At 45.6% G+C, this 19261-nt stretch overlaps 1 protein-coding gene across 1 annotated transcript in view; it reads left to right on the top strand.

Moving 5' to 3' along the window:
* BARD1 (BRCA1 associated RING domain 1) overlaps nt 1–19261 on the top strand; it is a 581961-nt gene that overhangs the window by 61397 nt on the left and 501303 nt on the right. Inside the window, exon 2 of the mRNA XM_078680597.1 lies at nt 8218–8274. Within this exon, the coding sequence (XP_078536723.1) occupies nt 8218–8274 (57 nt within the window). The remainder of the gene's footprint in view (nt 1–8217; nt 8275–19261) is intronic.

The following is a 19261-nucleotide window of genomic DNA, read 5'->3' as shown; positions in this document are numbered from 1 at the left end:
GGCCCTGGGCAGCTGCTCATCCTGCCCATGCCTATTGCCGGCCCTGCCAAAGCATGCCAGGTACTGAGCTGTTCAGGCCTCAGTATTTGTTTACAAGACTTAAAGAATTAGGAAGTTGAATACTCTACTCAACCTAACTCTAATACGCATGACCCATAAGTCTATCTTAAATTATGTAATCCTAGGCAGATATTTTTTCACTGAGTCGTCTTTTTCTTCATTATCACATACAAGAGCACCTTCCAATATGTTCAGCATCTTTGCTGTACAAGAAACTCTTGTTTGAGTAGGTCAAACTTTTGCTCCATGTATTGTAACATATTTTGCCCACACCTGACTTTCCTCTTAGTTCCCTAATAGCATTGTCTTCAGGGCAGGGCCAGGAATGTTCTTCAGTTCTTAATTCGAAACACTCACTTTTAATACATTAATTACTAAAGCATGCACCCCTCCCACTCTTCTTAATTTGTTCTTGACTGACTGACTGACTCCGTCAATCAATGACTGACTGACTCTGTCACCCTATCACTGACTCTCACTCTCTCTCTGACTGATTGACTCTCACTGACTGACTCTCTCACTGACTGACTCTCTCACTGACTGACTGACTGACTCTCTCACGGACTGACTCTTCCACTCTCGTTCACTGACTGACTCTCTCACTGACTGACTCTGACTCTCTCTCTCTCACTGACTGACTCTTTCACTCTCACTCACTGACTTTCTCTCATTGTCTGACTGACTCTCTCACTAACTCTCTCACAGACGGACCGACTGACTCTCACTCTCACTGACTAACCAACTAACTGTCTCTCTCTTTTTCTCTCTCTCTCACTGACTGACTGACTCTTTCACTCATTGTCTGACGGAGTGACTCTCTGACTGACTGACTGACAGACTCTCATTCTCTGACTGACTGACTCTCTCACTCCCTGACTCTCTCACTCTGACTGTCTCTCTCACTCTGACTGTCTCTCTCACTCGGACTGTCTCTTATATCTGACTGACTCTTATATCTGACTGACTCTTATATCTGACTGACTCTTATATCTGACTGACTCTTATATCTGACTGACTCACTCTCTCCGACTGACTGACTCTCTCACTCTTTGACTCTCTCACTGACCGACTGATTCTTACTCTCTCACTGACTGACTGATTCTCACTCTCTCACTGACTGACTGATTCTCACTCTCTCACTGACTGACTCTCACTCTCTCTCACTGATTGACTCTCTCACTCTCTCTCACTGACTGACTCTCTGACTGACTCACTCTCACTGACTGATTGACTCTCACTGACTGACCCACTCTCTCTCTCACTGACTGACTTACTGCCTGACTCTCTCTCACTGCCTGACTCTCTCACTGACTGACTCTCTCTCACTGACTGACTCTCTCTCACTGACTGACTCTCTCTCACTGACTGACTCTCCCGACTCTCTCTCTCACTAACTCATTCACTCTCTCACTTACTGACTCTGTCTCTGACTGACTCTCTAACTCATTCTCACTGACTGACTGACTCTCTCACTAACTGACTGACTAACTGACTGACTCTCGCAATCTCTCTCTCACTGACTGACTGACTCTCACTGACTCTCTGACTGACTCACTCACTCTCACTGCCTGACTCTCACTGACTGACTAACTGACTGACTCTCTCACTAATTGATAGACTTACTCTCTCACTGACGGACTGACTCTCTCACTGACTGTTATACAGGTACTATTTCCCAACCTTCACCCTCCTGTTATTTATGCCCCCACCATAACAAAAAAAAAAACAGAATACGCAACCATTGAGACAGGCAGATAGAAGTTGCCAGCATTGAAAAGACAAAAAAAACTCTAGATATTATTTATTGTTAATATTTTTTAATATGGTATTTCAGTTGTACATAATACTTTCTTGGTCATATATAAGGTAACAAAATGCTTCTGACACTTATTTATTATAACTTTTCAGCATGCTGCAGACTTCTATACAGCACAGCTTAAAGGCATAGGCAAAGTCAATATCTCTGGCTAAACACTTATAAGGTCCCAAAGGCGAAACCTATTGGCTATGCCAATGCTTGTTGTACCTTGCTCCCCCTTCATATCAGGGCATGCACCGAGTTTTCAGGTTTCAAAATACATCTGATGATCTCTCTCTTGATGGCAAATTTCTACCTGACTTGCAATCTAAGCGCAGAGATGTCCCTTCGAGGACGAGCCGTTGTGCTATATTAAACTATTGTAATGTAACATAAAATGGGTTTAAACCTCAGACCTTAAAATGTAATGAAAATATGTTTGGAACTGTTCTAAAGTCCGAGTCCCTTATGGCAATAGCTGCTATTTTGAAAACAGTGTCTCTGTATAGTGAAACAAACCATATTTTATGACTAAGGAGAAATAACATTTGCCGGTCCGTTTGAATAGCCTTGGTTTTAGGTTTCTTGCTGAAGACTAATCTACAGCCACCACCAGATAATGGAGAGTGCTACTGTAACTGGGCAAATGGTCACCTGATTAAATGCCTGATTAAAGCAATCACCTACTGTTGGAACTGGCCCTTCTTGCAGGGTCATCCTCAAACTTTTTGCTTCTTCCTCCCTTATTTTTCCTGACCCGTGGCTGTTGGCAATAGGACTCTGCACACTTTACCACTGCTGATCAGTGCTAAAGTGCATATGCTCTCTGTGTAAATTGTACTGTAATTGGATATACATGATTGGCATATTTGTATCACCATGAAGTCCCTAGTAAAGTGCACTGCGTGTGCCAGGGCTGGTGATGACAAATGCTACTAGTGGGCCTGCAGCACTGATTGTGCCACCCACATGAGTAGCCCTAAAATTGTGTCTAAGGCCTGCCACCACAGTGCCTGTGTGCAGTCTGTGAACTGCCATGTCCACCTGGTCAGTGTCCCCACTGACCAGGCCTAACCCTTCCTTTTTTGTGCACATTGGTCACCCCTATGGAAGGCCCAAGGTACCCCCCTGGGCAGGGTGCAGTGTATGTGAAAGGTAGAGCATGTACTGGTGCAGGTGACATGCTCTGGTAGTGAATTACAGCCATTATCGTTTTTCACTGCTGCAAGGCTATCTTGCTCCATAGGCTATCATGGGGGATGCTGGCTACAGTGGCTACCAGCATTTCTTCCCATAGGAACAAGATAGGACATAAAAGTCTGGTATCCCTGAACTCAGAATTTAATAACACATCTTTTAGGAACGGTGGTTTTTAACTCCTGTGTTTGAGAATAGCACTTTTAGAAAGTTGCTGTTATCTTGTCTGACCTTTCTGTGTGCCTGGGCCTGTTTGTGGATTGACTGTCTGGTTTGAGAGTGACAGGGGCTGGGGATTCCCCAGGAGGCTGGCTGAGTCAGCCCTAGGCTGAATGACTACATTTACAACTTGAGTGGTGAGAGGAGTTAGCACCTGGGCCTGAATAGGACTGTGCTCGCCCCCCACAGTGCTGGCTCCACCCCCTGTGGTACGTCTGATGTCTCTGCCCTGCACTGTGAAAGGAGAGAAGGAATCATGTCAACAAAGTGCTCCAGGGCTGTACTTTCCCTCCACAATGCTGGCTCCACCTCCTGCTGGGCGGCTGACGACCCTGCCCCTCTCTCTGAAAGGAAGGGAGAGGCCAGGAAAACAAAGTGCTCAAGGAACGCCCAGAACTGGTTCAGACCGGGCTCAGAGCCCTCCTGCACAAAGGGAACAAAGACTTTTAGGGGTATAAGTACAGGACCCCTGACTAAAGAAAATTAGATCGTCCTGGAATCAAGAAGGAACCTCTGCCAAGGAGAAAGCTGAAACTGAAGAAGGAAGATTGTCCAGCTGTTGCTCTGCTGGATTGCCCTGCTGTTGCTTTGCTGCCAAGGAGAGGGCAAGGACTTTGCTTTGTGCTGTGTCCCCTTGCTAGAAGGAATCTCCAAGGGCCAGAGAAGAGCTGGCTCCCTGTTCTGAAGTCCCAGGAACAAAAGGACTTCACCCCCAGCTTCCCCTGAGCTCTACTGAGAGAGTTCTGGAGTGCTTGGCCCCTGTGTGGTGCCTCTGGAAGTTGTACCTGTGTTGGGGAACTGGAAACTAAGCTTGAGAGACTTTGCTACAGAAAAGTTATCGCATAGCTCGCTGTGGAGCGCATCCCCGACAGTGCGAGGAGATTCCCGCCGCTACGAAGGTCGAGATCGTCGCAGCGCCTGTTGCAGCTGTCAGAGCCGTCTCATCCTTCGCTTGCGGGACGCACCCTATCGGTGCGGGAAGCCTAACATCGCTGCGAGTGTCGCCGCAGAGCCTGTCGTCGCTGGGTGAGATCGCCGCACCGTCTGCTTGCGGACCGCATCACGTCGCTGCGAGAGTCATCGCAGAAGCAACCGCATTGAGGAGCTGCGAGAGAGATCGCCGCTGGTCCGCGCATCGTCGCCCTGGAGATCGTCGTAACTCCAAAGATCGTCGCATCGTGCCTTTGCGAGAGCAAACTTCCATCAGAACCTACGCACCGGAATCCATACAAGTGGCCTTCCTCCCCATACAGACTGGATTCGTCGCAACACGCCGGCTGCTGCAGCGGGGCTGTCGCAAACGCCTCCCCAGGGTGTCAGGAGCAACGCATCTCTTGTTTTCCACCGCACCAGCTTCTGCTTTTGGAACTTTGTCGCAACTAAAGGTACTGTGAGCTAAACGTGACGCAACTGTGAACTTTTCACGTAACTGTGGATTATTTTGATCGCAACCTAAAGATTTTTTATCGCAACCGTAAAAACTCGTTTTAAACCATATTCTTGAACGGTGTATGTTGGATTTTTGTCGTTTTGGTCTTGTGTAGTGTAGATTAAATACCTTTATTTTCTAAACTGTTGTGGAGTCAGTATGTGGTGTTTTCACTGTGTTACTGGGAGTGTTGGTTCAAATACTTTACACATTGCCTCTGGTTAGCCTAGACTGCTCGTGCCAAGCTACCTAGAGGGTGAGCAGGGGTTATCTCAGAGGGTTTCCTCCTTACCCTGAATAGAAGCAAGGGTCCCTATTTGGACAGTGGTACCTACTTCTGCCAACTAGAGACCCCCATTTCTAACACCTGCTGAGAGGTGGAACCTACTAACCTTTGCAGAGTCTGGTCCCACATTGCAATCCCTATTCTGAGTTCTTAGTAACCTTTGTGTTTGAGATCAAATCATTTTTGGTAAAACCTACAAATTATGCTGCATATGGAGGTTTCGGTAATAAATATAAAGAAACCGTTTTTGCAGACAGAAGCAGCCATGCAATCACATTTTCTAGTGGCCCTGGTTGGCCTCCTTGTTGACGGGATGGGCCGCTGATTACTATTTTTTTTTTTTGGTCATTTGGTTTTTGGAGTGCACATTTGCGGCTTTATGCCCTCCTGAACCTCCTTGTACCTCCTTTGTGAATATTTTGCTTTTTATTTGTCTAACAGCGTTGTTAAAGTAGATATATCTTCTAAGATTCTAAGTAAAGTGCCTTTATACTAAACAGTTACCACATCTATAGATTACATAAGAGCTGAATTGACCATTTTGAGAAATTGTAGGTTTTGTAGCAGCAAGTCACATATATGGGATCTCGGTGATCAAACAAGCTGATTGTGTGTTTGTGTGTGTGTGTGTGTGTGTGTGTGAGAGAACTCTCAAGTTTAGGCAAAAGCAGCTCCTGTATAGAGCACTCACAACTCCAGCGACACTCTAGATCTGCTCACCTCAAATGTCTGCTTTTCTATCAAAGTCTTTAAGCATAGGACCAGCACAGTGCTGTCCTTGCCGAGCTGTAAAATGACAAAAGCCGTTTACCACTCCAGACACAGTATTACTGCTTTGAATTGGTAAAATACCAACCAAGCCAACCTGAAATGAGTAAAAGCAACCCCTGATGCAGTGTTTCGCTCTAATTAGCGAATAAATTATGCAAAAAAGAAGCAGAGTTTACTCATTTCAGGTTGGCTTGGTTGGTATTTTACCATTTCAAAGCTGTAATACTGTGCCTGGAGTGGTAAATGGCTTTCGTCATTTTACAGCTCGGCAAGGACAGCACTGTGCTAGTCCTATGCTTAAAGACTTTGCTGTAGAAATGGCAAAAGAATCAAGGAAGACAGTCACCCATGCACTCATAACCAGTAGATTGGACTACGAAAACGCCATCTACGCCGGGATCAACAATTCTCTTCTTTGCAAACTCCAGACGATACAGAACACTGCAGCCAGACTCTTTCTCTGCATCCCTCGGCACAAACACATCACCCAACACCTGCACCTCCACTGGCTCCCCATGGATAAGATACTCACCCACGCCTACAAATGCCTCCACAACACCGGACCCCAATATCTCAATGATAGAATCTCCTTCCACATACCCAAGAGGAGCATTTGATCTGCCGAACCCTTGCGCATCTGCAAAACAAGGAGCAGGTGGAAGAACCTTCTCCTACATCATGGCCAAGACCTGGAACAGGTTCTGAATCGGCATCAGACGCGCTCCCACCCTGCACATCCTTAGGGAGACCCTGAAGACCTAGCTCTTCGACCGACCGGAGCTGCTCCCCCTGCCCTCAGACCCTCACAGGTGAGTAGTGCTCTAAAATACCCTGATTGATTGATTGAAGGTTTATACCCTCTGCACAGTGTGCTGCTGTGGCTAAACCCTGGCTTAAATCTGGACAAGTGCTTCAGGACCCTGTGCTCCCCTCATTAACACAAACTTAAAATTAGCTTCAACTAAAAGTACCTGTTAAAACTTAGGAGATTACTATACTAAACTGAGACTGTCTCTTCTGATTAAAAACCAGAGTCTGTGCAAGAGATTGTCTGTAATGAAACCACAACCCTGGTCCGTTTTGGTCCTATGGTATACCTGCAATATGCCAAATCAAAGGAGCCATCCTTGACGTCCTTCATTTGTTTGGTGATCAACGTTTTTGAGCCACAAGCTCATCAATGGCAGTTAGGCCCTTGTCGACATGATGAATGTTGTATTGATTTGACAATATAGAAATGTGCTAGCCAGAATATTTATATTATCTGCTTCCTGATAACAACATATGTCGCTGCCATAAGTCACAGGTGATGTGTCATTGGTGAAAGATATATTTATATAATCTGTGTTGGTCAGAGTGAGGGGTCATTTAAAGTGCCAGAATCCGTCTGGCCAGAGGCTAAAGTGCAAGGATGGTGATCTTCACCATCCACAAAATTGAATCTGCCCCACAACTGATGAGGGGCTTCTCATGCAAAACTTACTCAGAACAATAGGTGAACTTGTTACAACCCCTAAAATACTGTGTGCCTTCACCTACAGCACCCTCATTATTATGAACCTGCTTACATAGAGGCGTCTGTATATGCCTCTTAAGTCTCTCGTAGATGGATTAGTATCATGTTGACGCCCAGAAATCTGGGCTAACCAAGTGTGTATGTTCAATCAAACCGTGTCTTTCAGTGCCCCATGGGCGGACCGTTAGGTTGCCCAGCCTTAGACTAGGAAATTTCATAAATGAAAGAATTGCTGATTTTCCCAATTGTTGGGATGGGAAGACTTTGATGGTGACATTGATGGTTTTTATTACAGATATTGCTCGCTGACATATTTGCTTAACTCTTAACTAACACATGGTAAAGAAACGGACACGTTCTACAATGAGCTCTGTTCCGCAGTGAGCTCTGTCCCACAATGAGCTCTGTCCCACAATGAGCTCTGTCCCACAATGAGCTCTGTCCCACAATGAGCTCTGTCCCACAGTGAGCTCTGTCCCACAGTGAGCTCTGTCCCACAGTGAGCTCTGTCCGACAGTGAGCTCTGTCCCACAATGAGCTCTTTCCCCAGCATACCAAGCACTGTTGTTGCAAAGTCTTTGAAACTAAACTGTCTATCCCCAACCTTGTAAACCAAGAAGACATATGAGATTGTCTCCAACTGATCACACTTCCAGGCTCTACTTCGATTCTCCGATCTCTGTGGTGCTAACTTAGTGGGACCCTATGTAGTCCAGCATTGGAAGAAGAATGGTGGGTCAAACAGACATGTTGGTAAGCGTTCATGCCTTTTTCACTGTTAATTGGGAGCGGCCCATTTGTGATGAAGCATCCTTCCTTCTCCACAAACATATGCTGGTAATGTGTTTACTTCAATAAAGAGCCATAGTTTCTGCATCTGTGTACGAGTAAAGGCTTTGCACAACACTCTTCCTAATGTGTGCTTTTTCTTTTTCCACTAGTGATGGCATGCTAGAGGAGCCTGTGTGTCTGGGTGGATGCGAACATGTTTTCTGCAGGTAAGTGCTGCTGTGTAGCATGACCAATTTCTTTGTCAAATTAGTGGAAAGGACCATAAGCAGTCAAAAAGTTGTCTTTGTAATCCGGTAAAAGTACTTCTGTTTTGCTGACTTGATAGCGGTCTTGGAGGCTTCAGTGTCAAGGCCTGAATCAGGAAGTAGCTGGACTTGGATTTAAGAAGTTGTGAGGGCCTGAGTCACTTATTTGGAGTATGAGAGAATGGATTCAGCTTCAGTGACTAGTGTTAGGAAAGCATTCTCAGATTCAATACACTGTGGTGCGCACTTGTACCGGTTCTTTGAGAATTCGGAAGCGCACTGGACCGTGTTCCTTGAGAAGTGGGTGGTGAAAGAACTAAAGGGGTTTGAGCAGCGAAAACCGATCCATCCATGAATTCATTAAGCAGTGGTTGGTGAGGCCTCTTGGATTCGTTGAGATTCGGGTGGTCAACTGGCCTGGTTTTTGTTAGTAGTTGTAGTTGAACTAGCTAATCTTCTGTGAGCAGTGCAAGGTGAAGCGTTACAGGTTGTTCAAGCTTTTGAAAGGCACTACAGTTCCATAATCTACAACAGTTTAATTTTGTTATTGTTGTTTGTTTCTTGGTCGCCTGATAATACATCTTAACATGGAAGCAGAACATTTTAATTGTTAATTCTCTGGTTTTTATTTGGAATATTTAACATGTCCTTCATTGCTCCTAGTATGTTTTAGTTGTGACTTGGTGCAGGTTGTGGGAGAGGAAGATTGCATGTACGTAGTTTAACAATTGCAAGAATGTATTTAATGTAAAATATTGAATCCCATACTGTTGTTCTCATGAGTTGTAGGCTGACTTAAATAGAATTGGCAGACAACCCTGCGTTCCCTAAGTAGGCTCAAAACAACCTATTCTGATAGAGACTTCTAACTGCAGATTCCTCACCTTTCTTTTGAATATTTGCCAGGGTGGAACCAGAAATATTTCAGCAGTACCTCTGCTCGCTGGTAGGTGGAATTGTGCGGCTTTGCACAGTTGCCATTCTGCTCCTGAAATGACGTGCAGAGTCAATACAGGCACAACTCCTGAGTGCAGATGTCCGTTCCTTTCTTTGTGTCACCAGACGAAGATCCGGATCTACCTCTCATCTCTACGAGACACTTACCTCAATCCAAAAATTGCTTTGTAGTGTGCAAACAAATGTCTGTGACATATCCTCACTAAATTTGCCTCGGTTTGAGCTATTACTCTAAGGCCTGCAGTGACTGCATGTCACTGAACCCGAAGGCCATACTAGACCATGATGTGAAACTCCACATCGCCGAACATTGGAAGACTCCATAACAATACCGGTCCAAGTCGAAAGTTCTGACCTGGTCCCGTGTGAGATCCAGAATTCGACTCATAGTCTTTCCAGGGGTCCGTCTTCCTCTCGGTCCAAATCTTAGGATAAGTTGAAGAAAAACACAAGAAATCTAAGCAAGATTACTCCCCTTCCAGCCCCTATGCTTAAGAAGGCATAGGGGCTGCACCACACACTTTGATTTTGCTCCTGAAGTCTTTCGACTTTGGAGCTGATGCTGCAACTTGTTCCAGCACACTCGAGTTTCTGGGGCTGTCTGCCAATCCTAAGTAGATCGAAATGTTCTGCGAGGCAATGCCCCGACTCTTTGGATCATTGCTGACTCCCTCTAGCACACCTATGGGACCTTGGAGCCAGCTGGACTATCCGAACTCCTACCGGGGCTGCCTCTGGCTCCACTGTCGACTTCACTACTGACGCCAAGGTCCACACCGGTTTACCGGTGCATCAATATTGATGCCAGAAGACTAGGCCTTAATTGTCCTTTCTGATGTCGAATCGACACAGGTAAAATATTGATCGAAGTAGTGCCTGGCTGCCGCTGGGGCTCCATTTCCTTTGCTTAATCTGCCTCCACAGCGACAACAGCACACACTATATTTTCTTTTCAATACTGATTGGGATAACAATTACATTGCAGGTGATGAGATTGTCCAACACAATAGCAACCATAGAAGGTAGTGGCCTTGATACCTTGCCTAGGCCAGACCACTCTCACACCTGACCTTGGTTGGACATAGGGCGGCTGAAATTCCTGACCTCCAGCTCCCTACCTTGAAGATCAAGACCAATGTATCTACGGAAGTTCTTCAGCAGCAGCAGACCTCTACTGAGCCCCTCTTACCATTTAATGAGGACCTTAGGGACACCTTTTTGGGGGCATGAGCCAAACCCTGCTCTGGGTCAACTGCCAGATTGCACAACGCCACCGCCCCATCCCTAGGTGACCGTTCATTTTTATCTTGCCAACCCTCACCTGTAAGCTTGGTGTTGCAGGTGTCTGCAAGCAAAACCAATTCCATCACCTTTCCGGTTATTCCCACCGATGTGTATTCAAAACTGGTAGAGACGTTTGGGAAGAGAGTCTTTTCATCCACAAGCTTGGTGCTCATGTCCAGGAGTGCCAGTTGCATGCTAGAGTACTATTTTCATGCCCTTTAGGACTTGTTGGCTCAGGTCCTCCTTAGTTTTATCTGACGGGTCCCCGCCCATGCCAAACAGGAGGCTTGTTACTCGCCCAAGTTCACAATTAGTTCTTGCTTGGACATCCCAAATTGCATTCACCAGGCAATTGTTGCCATTCGCTGCTCTCTTGGCTGCAGTCCAGTGCTTTTTCGGGCGAAGTCCAGTCATTGCTCATGGACATGGCTTTCAACAGGACTCTCCTGTCGAGTGGCTCAAGGGGAGCAGGGTTTACGACATGCTTCTTGGGCAGATCTGCCCCACCTTGTGAGCCACATCAGCTCTATTGTTCCTTTCATGCATTAAGCAGAGGTACCCCTATACCTTCAGCCTATTCAACCCAGCATGTTTCCCATAATTTTTGCAGTCACGACCATGGTGGCCACCACTCATGTGATAAAGGTCAATGGGTCTCCCAGTCCACTGCCACCCCTGCAGCCCCTTCTGCCAAGCTCCATAAGGGTGCCCTTTGTGGAGCAAAGCCATCGGGTAGGAGACAGGAAACAACCATTCTAGCCGGGTTGGAAGGCCATAACATCCAACAGGTGGATCCCAAAAACAGTTTTTAAGGCCTATGCCCTACCTTTTACTTTCCATACTGTAACACCTTCCCTTATCCAACCCACAACAGATGGAGGACCATCTTTCCATTTTGCGACAGGAAGTGCATGCTCTTTTCACCAAGGGTGGGAGGGGGTGTAAAGCCCTTTTAGCCAAGTGACACTTTAGAAGGGGCCCTTGCCAGCAGGACTACGTTGTTGCTATTTCCACTACTTTCTGGTGCCCAAGAAGGACGGAGGCATCTGGCCTATTTTAAACCTGCTCCCTGCTCACTCTCAAAGCCTTCCTCCAAAAGGGAAAATGGGAATGCTCACACTGGCCCAGTACTTCTCTGTCCTCGACTGTGAAGACTGAATAGTGGTGTTGGACCTGCGGGACGCCTATTTCCAAATACCTATTCTGCATGCCCATAGACTTATGCAGTGCGTGGTGGGACAAGAGCATTTCCAGTTTGCTGTGCTCTCCTTTGGTCCCACTATTGCCCTTCGGATGTTCATGATAGTGTTGACTGTGGCGGCAGCACATTTTAAGAGGTCAAGGGTGCCAGTCTACCCCCTCTCCCCCCTACCTTGGGAGACACTCAAGAAATCCAACACAACTTTATAAAAAATAGACTGTACTTTTATGTATTTTTAGACACCACAACAAAAAGAGCCACCAAAGGGTTACAGAGATGTAGAATTTACAAACTGTAGTAAATCATATCATTTCACTGAGCCGTGAACAACCACTGGCAAATTTAGCAAATTTGCCATTTACAAACTTTTTCACCAAAAAGTTGGGCTAGTTGTAATGGGGTCACTTAGTCACTTTAGGTGACTGACTCCAGTAGGGAGCCAGTCAGGGGACCAGCAAGGTTCTCCGAAACAGTTACCTCAGCAGGTGACACAATCTTCAATCAATTTGCGGCACTTTTTTCCGTTGCACTGGTTTTTTATGGCGGTTGTCCTGATGCAAGTGATAAAGAATGCTGATGATCCTCAAGGCTGCTGTAGATGCAATGAAGTTGACATGGGACTTCCTGCGTCTACTCCTTGGTACACGAAGGAGGTGAGACGGTCCTAGTCACAGGGTCGACATCCCTCAAAGTCCTCTCTAGGCAGATAGAATTCCAGTCGTCACTGGGCTACCTTTCGCCTGGTATTGCGCTCAATGTCAAAGAATAATCTTTCCTTGGGTGATAACTTGGCTTCTGGGTCACCAAACTGCACACTGAGGACTCTCCAGGGCTCAATGAACACCGGTGCAACTAAGGTCTCTGGTGCTGCATGGCAGTGGTTGGCGGTGGTCTGAAGATTCTAGGCTACCAACTTGCCCCAGCAGGCTTCTCAGCTGTTGTGGCCCTGTGCTATAAACAGGAGGTCAACCAAATGACCCTTGGAGTCTCTTTGCTTTGGCTGGACTGTAGAGATGACTTCTTCCCTAGCAGGACACAGCATGCACAGTTCCTCCCCTGTGCTAGTTGCCAGGTTCAGCAGGTGATCCATGCAGATGCAGCCTCTTTGCTATTTCCACAGTGCAGCAGGACAGAGATTATTCCAGGCCAGAGGAGATGTGCCAGGGGTGCCCTATTTATGTTCAGAAAGTGCCCTCAGGGTGAACTCGGTCAGTAGCCAATAGGCTACTAGGTTCCCTCCCTCCCTCTTGATGACCACTTCTGGGAAAGTGTGGCATTTGGCTATTCCAAGATGCACCATTCTGCCGACTCCTAACATGGAAGAACCACTTTCTCAATTTCCAGCTTGGATCCCAAGAGTGGATTGGGCCATTTCGGTGCTCACCATTGGAAGAAATGTTGAAGACGGTAAAGTTCAGCGGGGCAAGGCTGCAACCGGTGTCTAAGGTAGGAGCGTCTTCCTCGGGGAGTCGCTGGACGAAGTCGCTGTGAATATTTCTTCGTTCAGACGTAAGCACTTTTTAAAAGTTAAATCTCCAGCTGGATGAAGCTGGAGGCTATAGCCAACAAGCGTTTCAGGAGGCCGTATACCCCTTTGCCTGAAGGACAGCTGAACAGGATTTGCTGCCCAGAATGTAGAGAAAGCTGCTGTGAAGTCAGGCTGACCGGTGGTGAACCATGTGCAGATTGATGAGCAGGTTGGTGCCTGTCTTTCTCGATTCTCAAAGCAATTTTTAGACTAAAATGTTTTAAGTCACAAGTTTTGGCTTTTGGCTATCTGTGCCCTATTAGCACCACCACCAATGACCCAGGCCTGGGGAGGGGAGGGAGTTAGGATCCACTCAACCTGGGTCCAGTTGTGAGCTCAAGATGGTTGGAGCATTTTCTGTTGTTGAGGCTTTGATCAGGAGGCCAGCAACTAGCCCTTGGAGTCACTTTGTTAGTCCTGGGGTTCAACAGCAGAAACAAGACTCAAATAGCAGAGCAGGCCTCTGAGTGTTCAAGGCAGGCTCCTGGCAGCAAAGCAGACTTTCCAGGTGCATCAAAACAGTTTGAGGGGAGTACACAGCAGGCAGTACTCTGAGATTCTCTTCTCGGGGCCTGAGAGTGTACTGAAAAGTGAGCCTGAGGGTCCTATTTTTATACCTGGTGCCTTGTTTGAAGTAGGAGAAGGTTCTAGAGAATTCTATTCGAAGTTTCCTTACTCGCCTGCCCTGACTCCAAGCTGCCTGCATGACAGTGCAAGGATGACAAGTCATTGTATGACAGCAGACCACAGCCTATTGAGTTGGAAGTGGGGCCGTGCCCATCTCTACCCTCCACCCCCATCCAGGAATAGCTAATCCCTCTATAGTATGGCTGATAGACGAATAATTGAAGTCCAGCTGCCAACTATACTAAGTCATGTGACCCAGAAACAGGCTGCAGTCACCAGATAGGACAGCGTAAGACCACAGCAGCAGACCAACGTAAAGCACATTCACTCACTTAGTTTCTAAATTACTACTTTGAGTGCAACAACTTCCAGCACCTGCTGCTGAGAGATGCCTATTTACAATAAGAATTAGACAAAAGGAAGGTGCACTACATAAACAATCAAGAAGGGAGTAAATTCTTTGAAGGTTCTTCTTTTTATTAAGTTTCTTTGGATAACAACAGCGGCACACAGCCAACGCGTTTCGTTCCCCCGTGCCTCGGGAACTTCGTCAGGGCGAATAGGATGAAAAGAGGACTTCCTATAATCAAGCATCACAGTGTATGTCCATACGTTGTTGCAAAATGGGAGTCATGCAGGATGAGCGTTCGTCGACCTAATAGGTGGAAGGAAGTCTTTGTCAGTACAAATGAGGAAACTCGGTAATTCCACTAATTTTTGATAAATGCTACATAGGGCCGTTCTTCAAAGATCCCAAATGTTGGTGGATGACAATAGATATGTGTATTAATATAGCACCACTATTATGTAGTCTCCTTCGCAATCACCCAATGGTCGATAGCGAAAACACAGAATGAGGTCCCACAGGTTGAGAAACAGTCTCCGTATAAAGACCAGTCAGTACTTCCGTGATAATAATCTGACGGGCATTGTAGCGCGAATCTCCATCGACTCTAAATTATTGAATTATTTTAACATAGCCACGAATAACTGCACGGAATCTACCCCATATCAATTGACAGCAATGTTGAAACGTGCACTTGGCATGAATTTATCCAATTGAGAGGCAATTGTAACATGAATCGAGTATATGAGGAGAGAGGTGCTCATCCCCCAACTTGTCTGCAAGACTTGGCAATCTCCACTCAGAAGACACCTCTTGCTGCATCTGCTAGGCTTATATATGTTTCTGGAACCTATTTTCTTTATTTAAATTAATCACAGAACACGTAAGAAATTCCTCAAAACAGCGGGTGGCCGTTTTTCATTAGAATGTAGTGTAGAATGACTTCTATTGAAAGGGCTATTATTAATTCTGCTGTCTTCATACCATGTTCTACCTGTGTATGTAAACATTATGCTATTGCATGGACCATGCTGATTTGATATCAGTGGGTATTCCCAGTAATATTGTCTCTACCTTCTACAAATAACGGTGGTGACCATTTCTCCATACTAGAGAACTAAATATCAGTGCATTTCTATGAAACGTTGAATTGTTTTGGGTTTAAAATACTGCTTTTATGATAGAATGGTCATTAGCGACTAGTCTGTGATCAGCATATTTTGCTGCCCATGACTCCTAATCACCTTTCTTCTCTATCAAGCCTCTTTACAAAGACAGCTAGCAGTGTAATACCGATCCCCCAGATCTGTCTAATGACTACACAGAGATTCTTTTGTCACTGTACAACTGTACAACTGTGAAACGCCGACTCTCCTGAGGAAGAGTTAGCAGATCTAAGCTTACTGAAGCAGAAAATGAAAAGAGGAGAAGGATACTAGTAAAGAGTCAAGCCAAAGAAGAAAATAATATTTTGTGTAAATGGCATTCTTTTTAGAAATGCAGTCTATTGCCCACCAAAGATTTGCATGTTGCCTAGCATCCTTTGATGATAATGGACTCCAAATGTAACAGAGGTTTCAGTCAACCTTAGATAAAACTCTAATTGGCTCCACATCCATTTAATACAGTGGTAAAGTCATCCATACATAAGATAACGTTCCAGGTCCCACGGTGTTGTGTGGCAAAAGTATTGCTCCACCTTATAAGACTCCAGTACCAAGGACATCAGAATGGGGCCTATGAAGACCATGAATAGAGTCGGTAGATATTTTGGTATGAAGGATGTCCAACACACTCCATTATGACTGTATTGGATCCATTCATAGTCTCATCAGCAGTACTTTGGCTGCAACATAGTACGATCTTCATAGATGAAAAAACGTTTCCTGTTCCGTTTTATTGAAGAAATCATATTCCATCGCTAACATTATGTGGGAAGGTGGTTTACTAAATATAAAACCAGTTTTCTGTTTTAGCGAGGATAATCCGAAAAGCCTAACATGGCAGACAGCTTATATAAGCCCAAGAGGTCAATCTAATCCAGACTCTGTCCTTAGAGCAGTGCCACAGGACAGACATCTCAACATATTTGCACGAGGTTGCAGCCACAATGGGCCGTTATGGTGAAGAATCTAATATGATAGATGTTCCACATCCTTAATTTAATGTGATATAGCTGAGACTCAAGAGAGGCTAATGAAGTCCTTAGTAAACTTGAGATAGCAGCTGATATCATCATGATGTTGGTGGGCGTAGCCATAGCTAAATGTAGGGAACCTGGCAGTTGACAGGCTCTTGGGAGACCAGGTTGGTCATGGATCATAAGCTTTTACCCACAGGTGAAGGATATTGGGCATGCCCAAAAATGCCAAAAGGAATTAGGGAAAATAGTTGCTGTGTTACAAGTTGTAATGAACTGGCGATGTGAAAGGAGCGATTTCTCAAAGGCAATAAGAAAAAATATCATTCTGTGGAGCAAGAAGGGTGACATTTGAGTTAATATAGAGGCTTTTTTCCTTAGCACATGTGTTGATAACAAATGTCTACTTCCGATTATACAACCAGAGAGTACAAACCGATGAGGCAAACTCAAGAATTTGCCAATTTTCCTTGTGAGCCACACCATCCTACTGAAGACTGAGCGACTAACACATTAAGGACCATAAAGGCATTCGGTGGGAGCTCTTGACTGGCAATCAGGTTGGTGACAAGTTGGAGCCGGGATGAGATGCTGGTATTTCTTGTCTACCATAATAACAGGCCGGCCATTTCATGAAGTGGCGCATTAGAAAACGTCACACTGTTACCACCTTGACAACAAAATGCCATTGGACAACTAATGTAGACCTGCTCCTTATAAACCTGCTAGTGCTCAGGGCTGTATGTCTAGGACTGCAGTTTTCAACCTGCTTTTTGAAGAGACGACTTGGTGAAGATGTAAACATCACCTCCAGTTTCTACAGCAAAAATACGATCAAAGGGAAAATAGGATCCTTTCGGATTTCGGTTTTTTTTTTGTTCAACTTTATTTATGTGTTTATTGTCTAACAGTGGTCATATAACAAACAGCAACAGGATGAAATTCACAAAGCAGTCCTCAACCTTGCATACATTGACACTCTACACCACTCCACTATTCAGTTGTAGTAATATTAAGTACATGTTGATCCTCATTATTGAGTGCTTCACTCTGAGTCCCATGTTTAATATCCAGTTTCACCCATCCATCTGTCCAACGCTGCTGACCTATCATGCAGGGCCTCAGCCGCCCTCCCATCTATACTGACCATTGTCTTGCGTGTTGCTTCCCCTGTTTCCCACTCTTGGACATCTGTCTTCCATGCTTTCAGGCTTGGGGCCTGTGAGCATGGCCGACAGATTGCAATTAGGCGTTTCACCAGTTCCAAATATGCGAACTTGCATCGCAACCCCGATTCCTGGGGTTGAGGAATGAGGTTCAAATACTGGGTTCGAGCCAGAGCCTATACTATATATATTGAAGCTTATCTACCACTCCTTGCCAGTATAGTATACTATAGTGTAGTATATTAGAAGTGTGGCACAACTCCATGTCATATGGTGCAAGTCAGCTAATCCGTCTCCGCATCTGGGGCACTCTGATGATCTAGCGGGGAATAATCTGTGCAGTCGTAAAGGAGGTAAGTATAATGGATACACAATGTGAAAATACCCTAATTTGAATTTGACATTGCTGGATATGTTTCCAGTGTGGCTGCATGTTGATTCCCACTCCTTATTCCTGAGTGGTGTATCTAAATCAGTATCCAATCCATGTTGCGCCCTAAAGGGGCGCGTACTTTTTAAAAAACTTTTTATTAAACGTGTGTCTGCAGCAATATACAAATTACACCAGCAGTGGTTAAAATACAAGCTTCTCTTCATTTATCTCGACCTTTGACAGATGGATGTTTGGGAACAGTCCATAGTATAGGCGGATGCCCTCCATCTACTTGCCCCCCCCCTTACTTCTACCTCCCCATTTAGCTATCAGATAACTCCCAGTACGTTTCCCACCCTCACCAAACTTTCTTCCATTTTTTGAGATTGTCTTTTCCGCAGCACAGCATCAGTCCATATCTTTCATCCATTGTGAAACCCTCAGCGGCTGAACAGCCCCCCAGGCTCCTGCAATAGTTCTCTTGGCCACCATTGCAGCTACCACGAGCCAAATTGTTTTGGTATTTGGGCCACGTCTGCTCCCCAGAAATGCATAATACACGACACCTGGCGTCCGGGACTTCCTGGTCGAGCACCTCTGACATAATCCGAGTCGCCTTCCTCCAGTATGCCTGTAAAGCCGGGCATTCCCCAGGATGTGGAAGAAGGTACCTCTCTGGCTACATCCCCTCTGACATTCCTCTGTTGGAGTGCTTCCTACCTTGAACATTAGTGTGCTGGTGTAGTGTGACCTATGCAGGATTCGCAGTTGGACCAGTCTAAATCTTGCATGGATCGCCAACTCACCAGGACTCTGTACCGCCTCCACCCAGTCCTCATAGTCTAGCAGGCTCACATCGGACTCCCATGCTTCCCAAGTCTTTGTGAGTAAATTCAGGGAATTGCTGATTATCTTGTATGTGCATGACAGTACTTTCTCCGGAATGGGGTTGAATACTAATCTGTCCTCTAATGGGCTGTATTCAGGGATCTGGTCCCCCTCTTTGAGGTGTCTGTCCAGCGCGTGTTTCAATTGTAGCTATCTATAGTGTTCTGTTTATGCCAATTGAAATTCCTACTGTAGTTCTGGGAACAATATCATTGCCTGCCTCCTCCACACATCACCTAGACAAACAATATCTATTAATTTCCATTTAGAGAAGCCCCGCAAGTTACCCACTTCCCGGAGCATTTCATTGTTCCACAGAGGGGTCTGTTCTGTCAGGCGATTAACCCACCTTAGAAATCGATTCGTCCTTGACCATACTGTCAGTACTATCTGGGTATGTGGGGGCATGTGTCCTCGCTTTCCTTGCTCGTACAGTGC

Source organism: Lissotriton helveticus, chromosome 3_1, assembly GCF_964261635.1.
Source record: "Lissotriton helveticus chromosome 3_1, aLisHel1.1, whole genome shotgun sequence".
Taxonomy (NCBI): domain Eukaryota; kingdom Metazoa; phylum Chordata; class Amphibia; order Caudata; family Salamandridae; genus Lissotriton; species Lissotriton helveticus.
The sequence above is the reverse complement of the archived record's forward strand: the minus strand, read 5'-3'. Positions and strand labels throughout refer to the sequence as shown.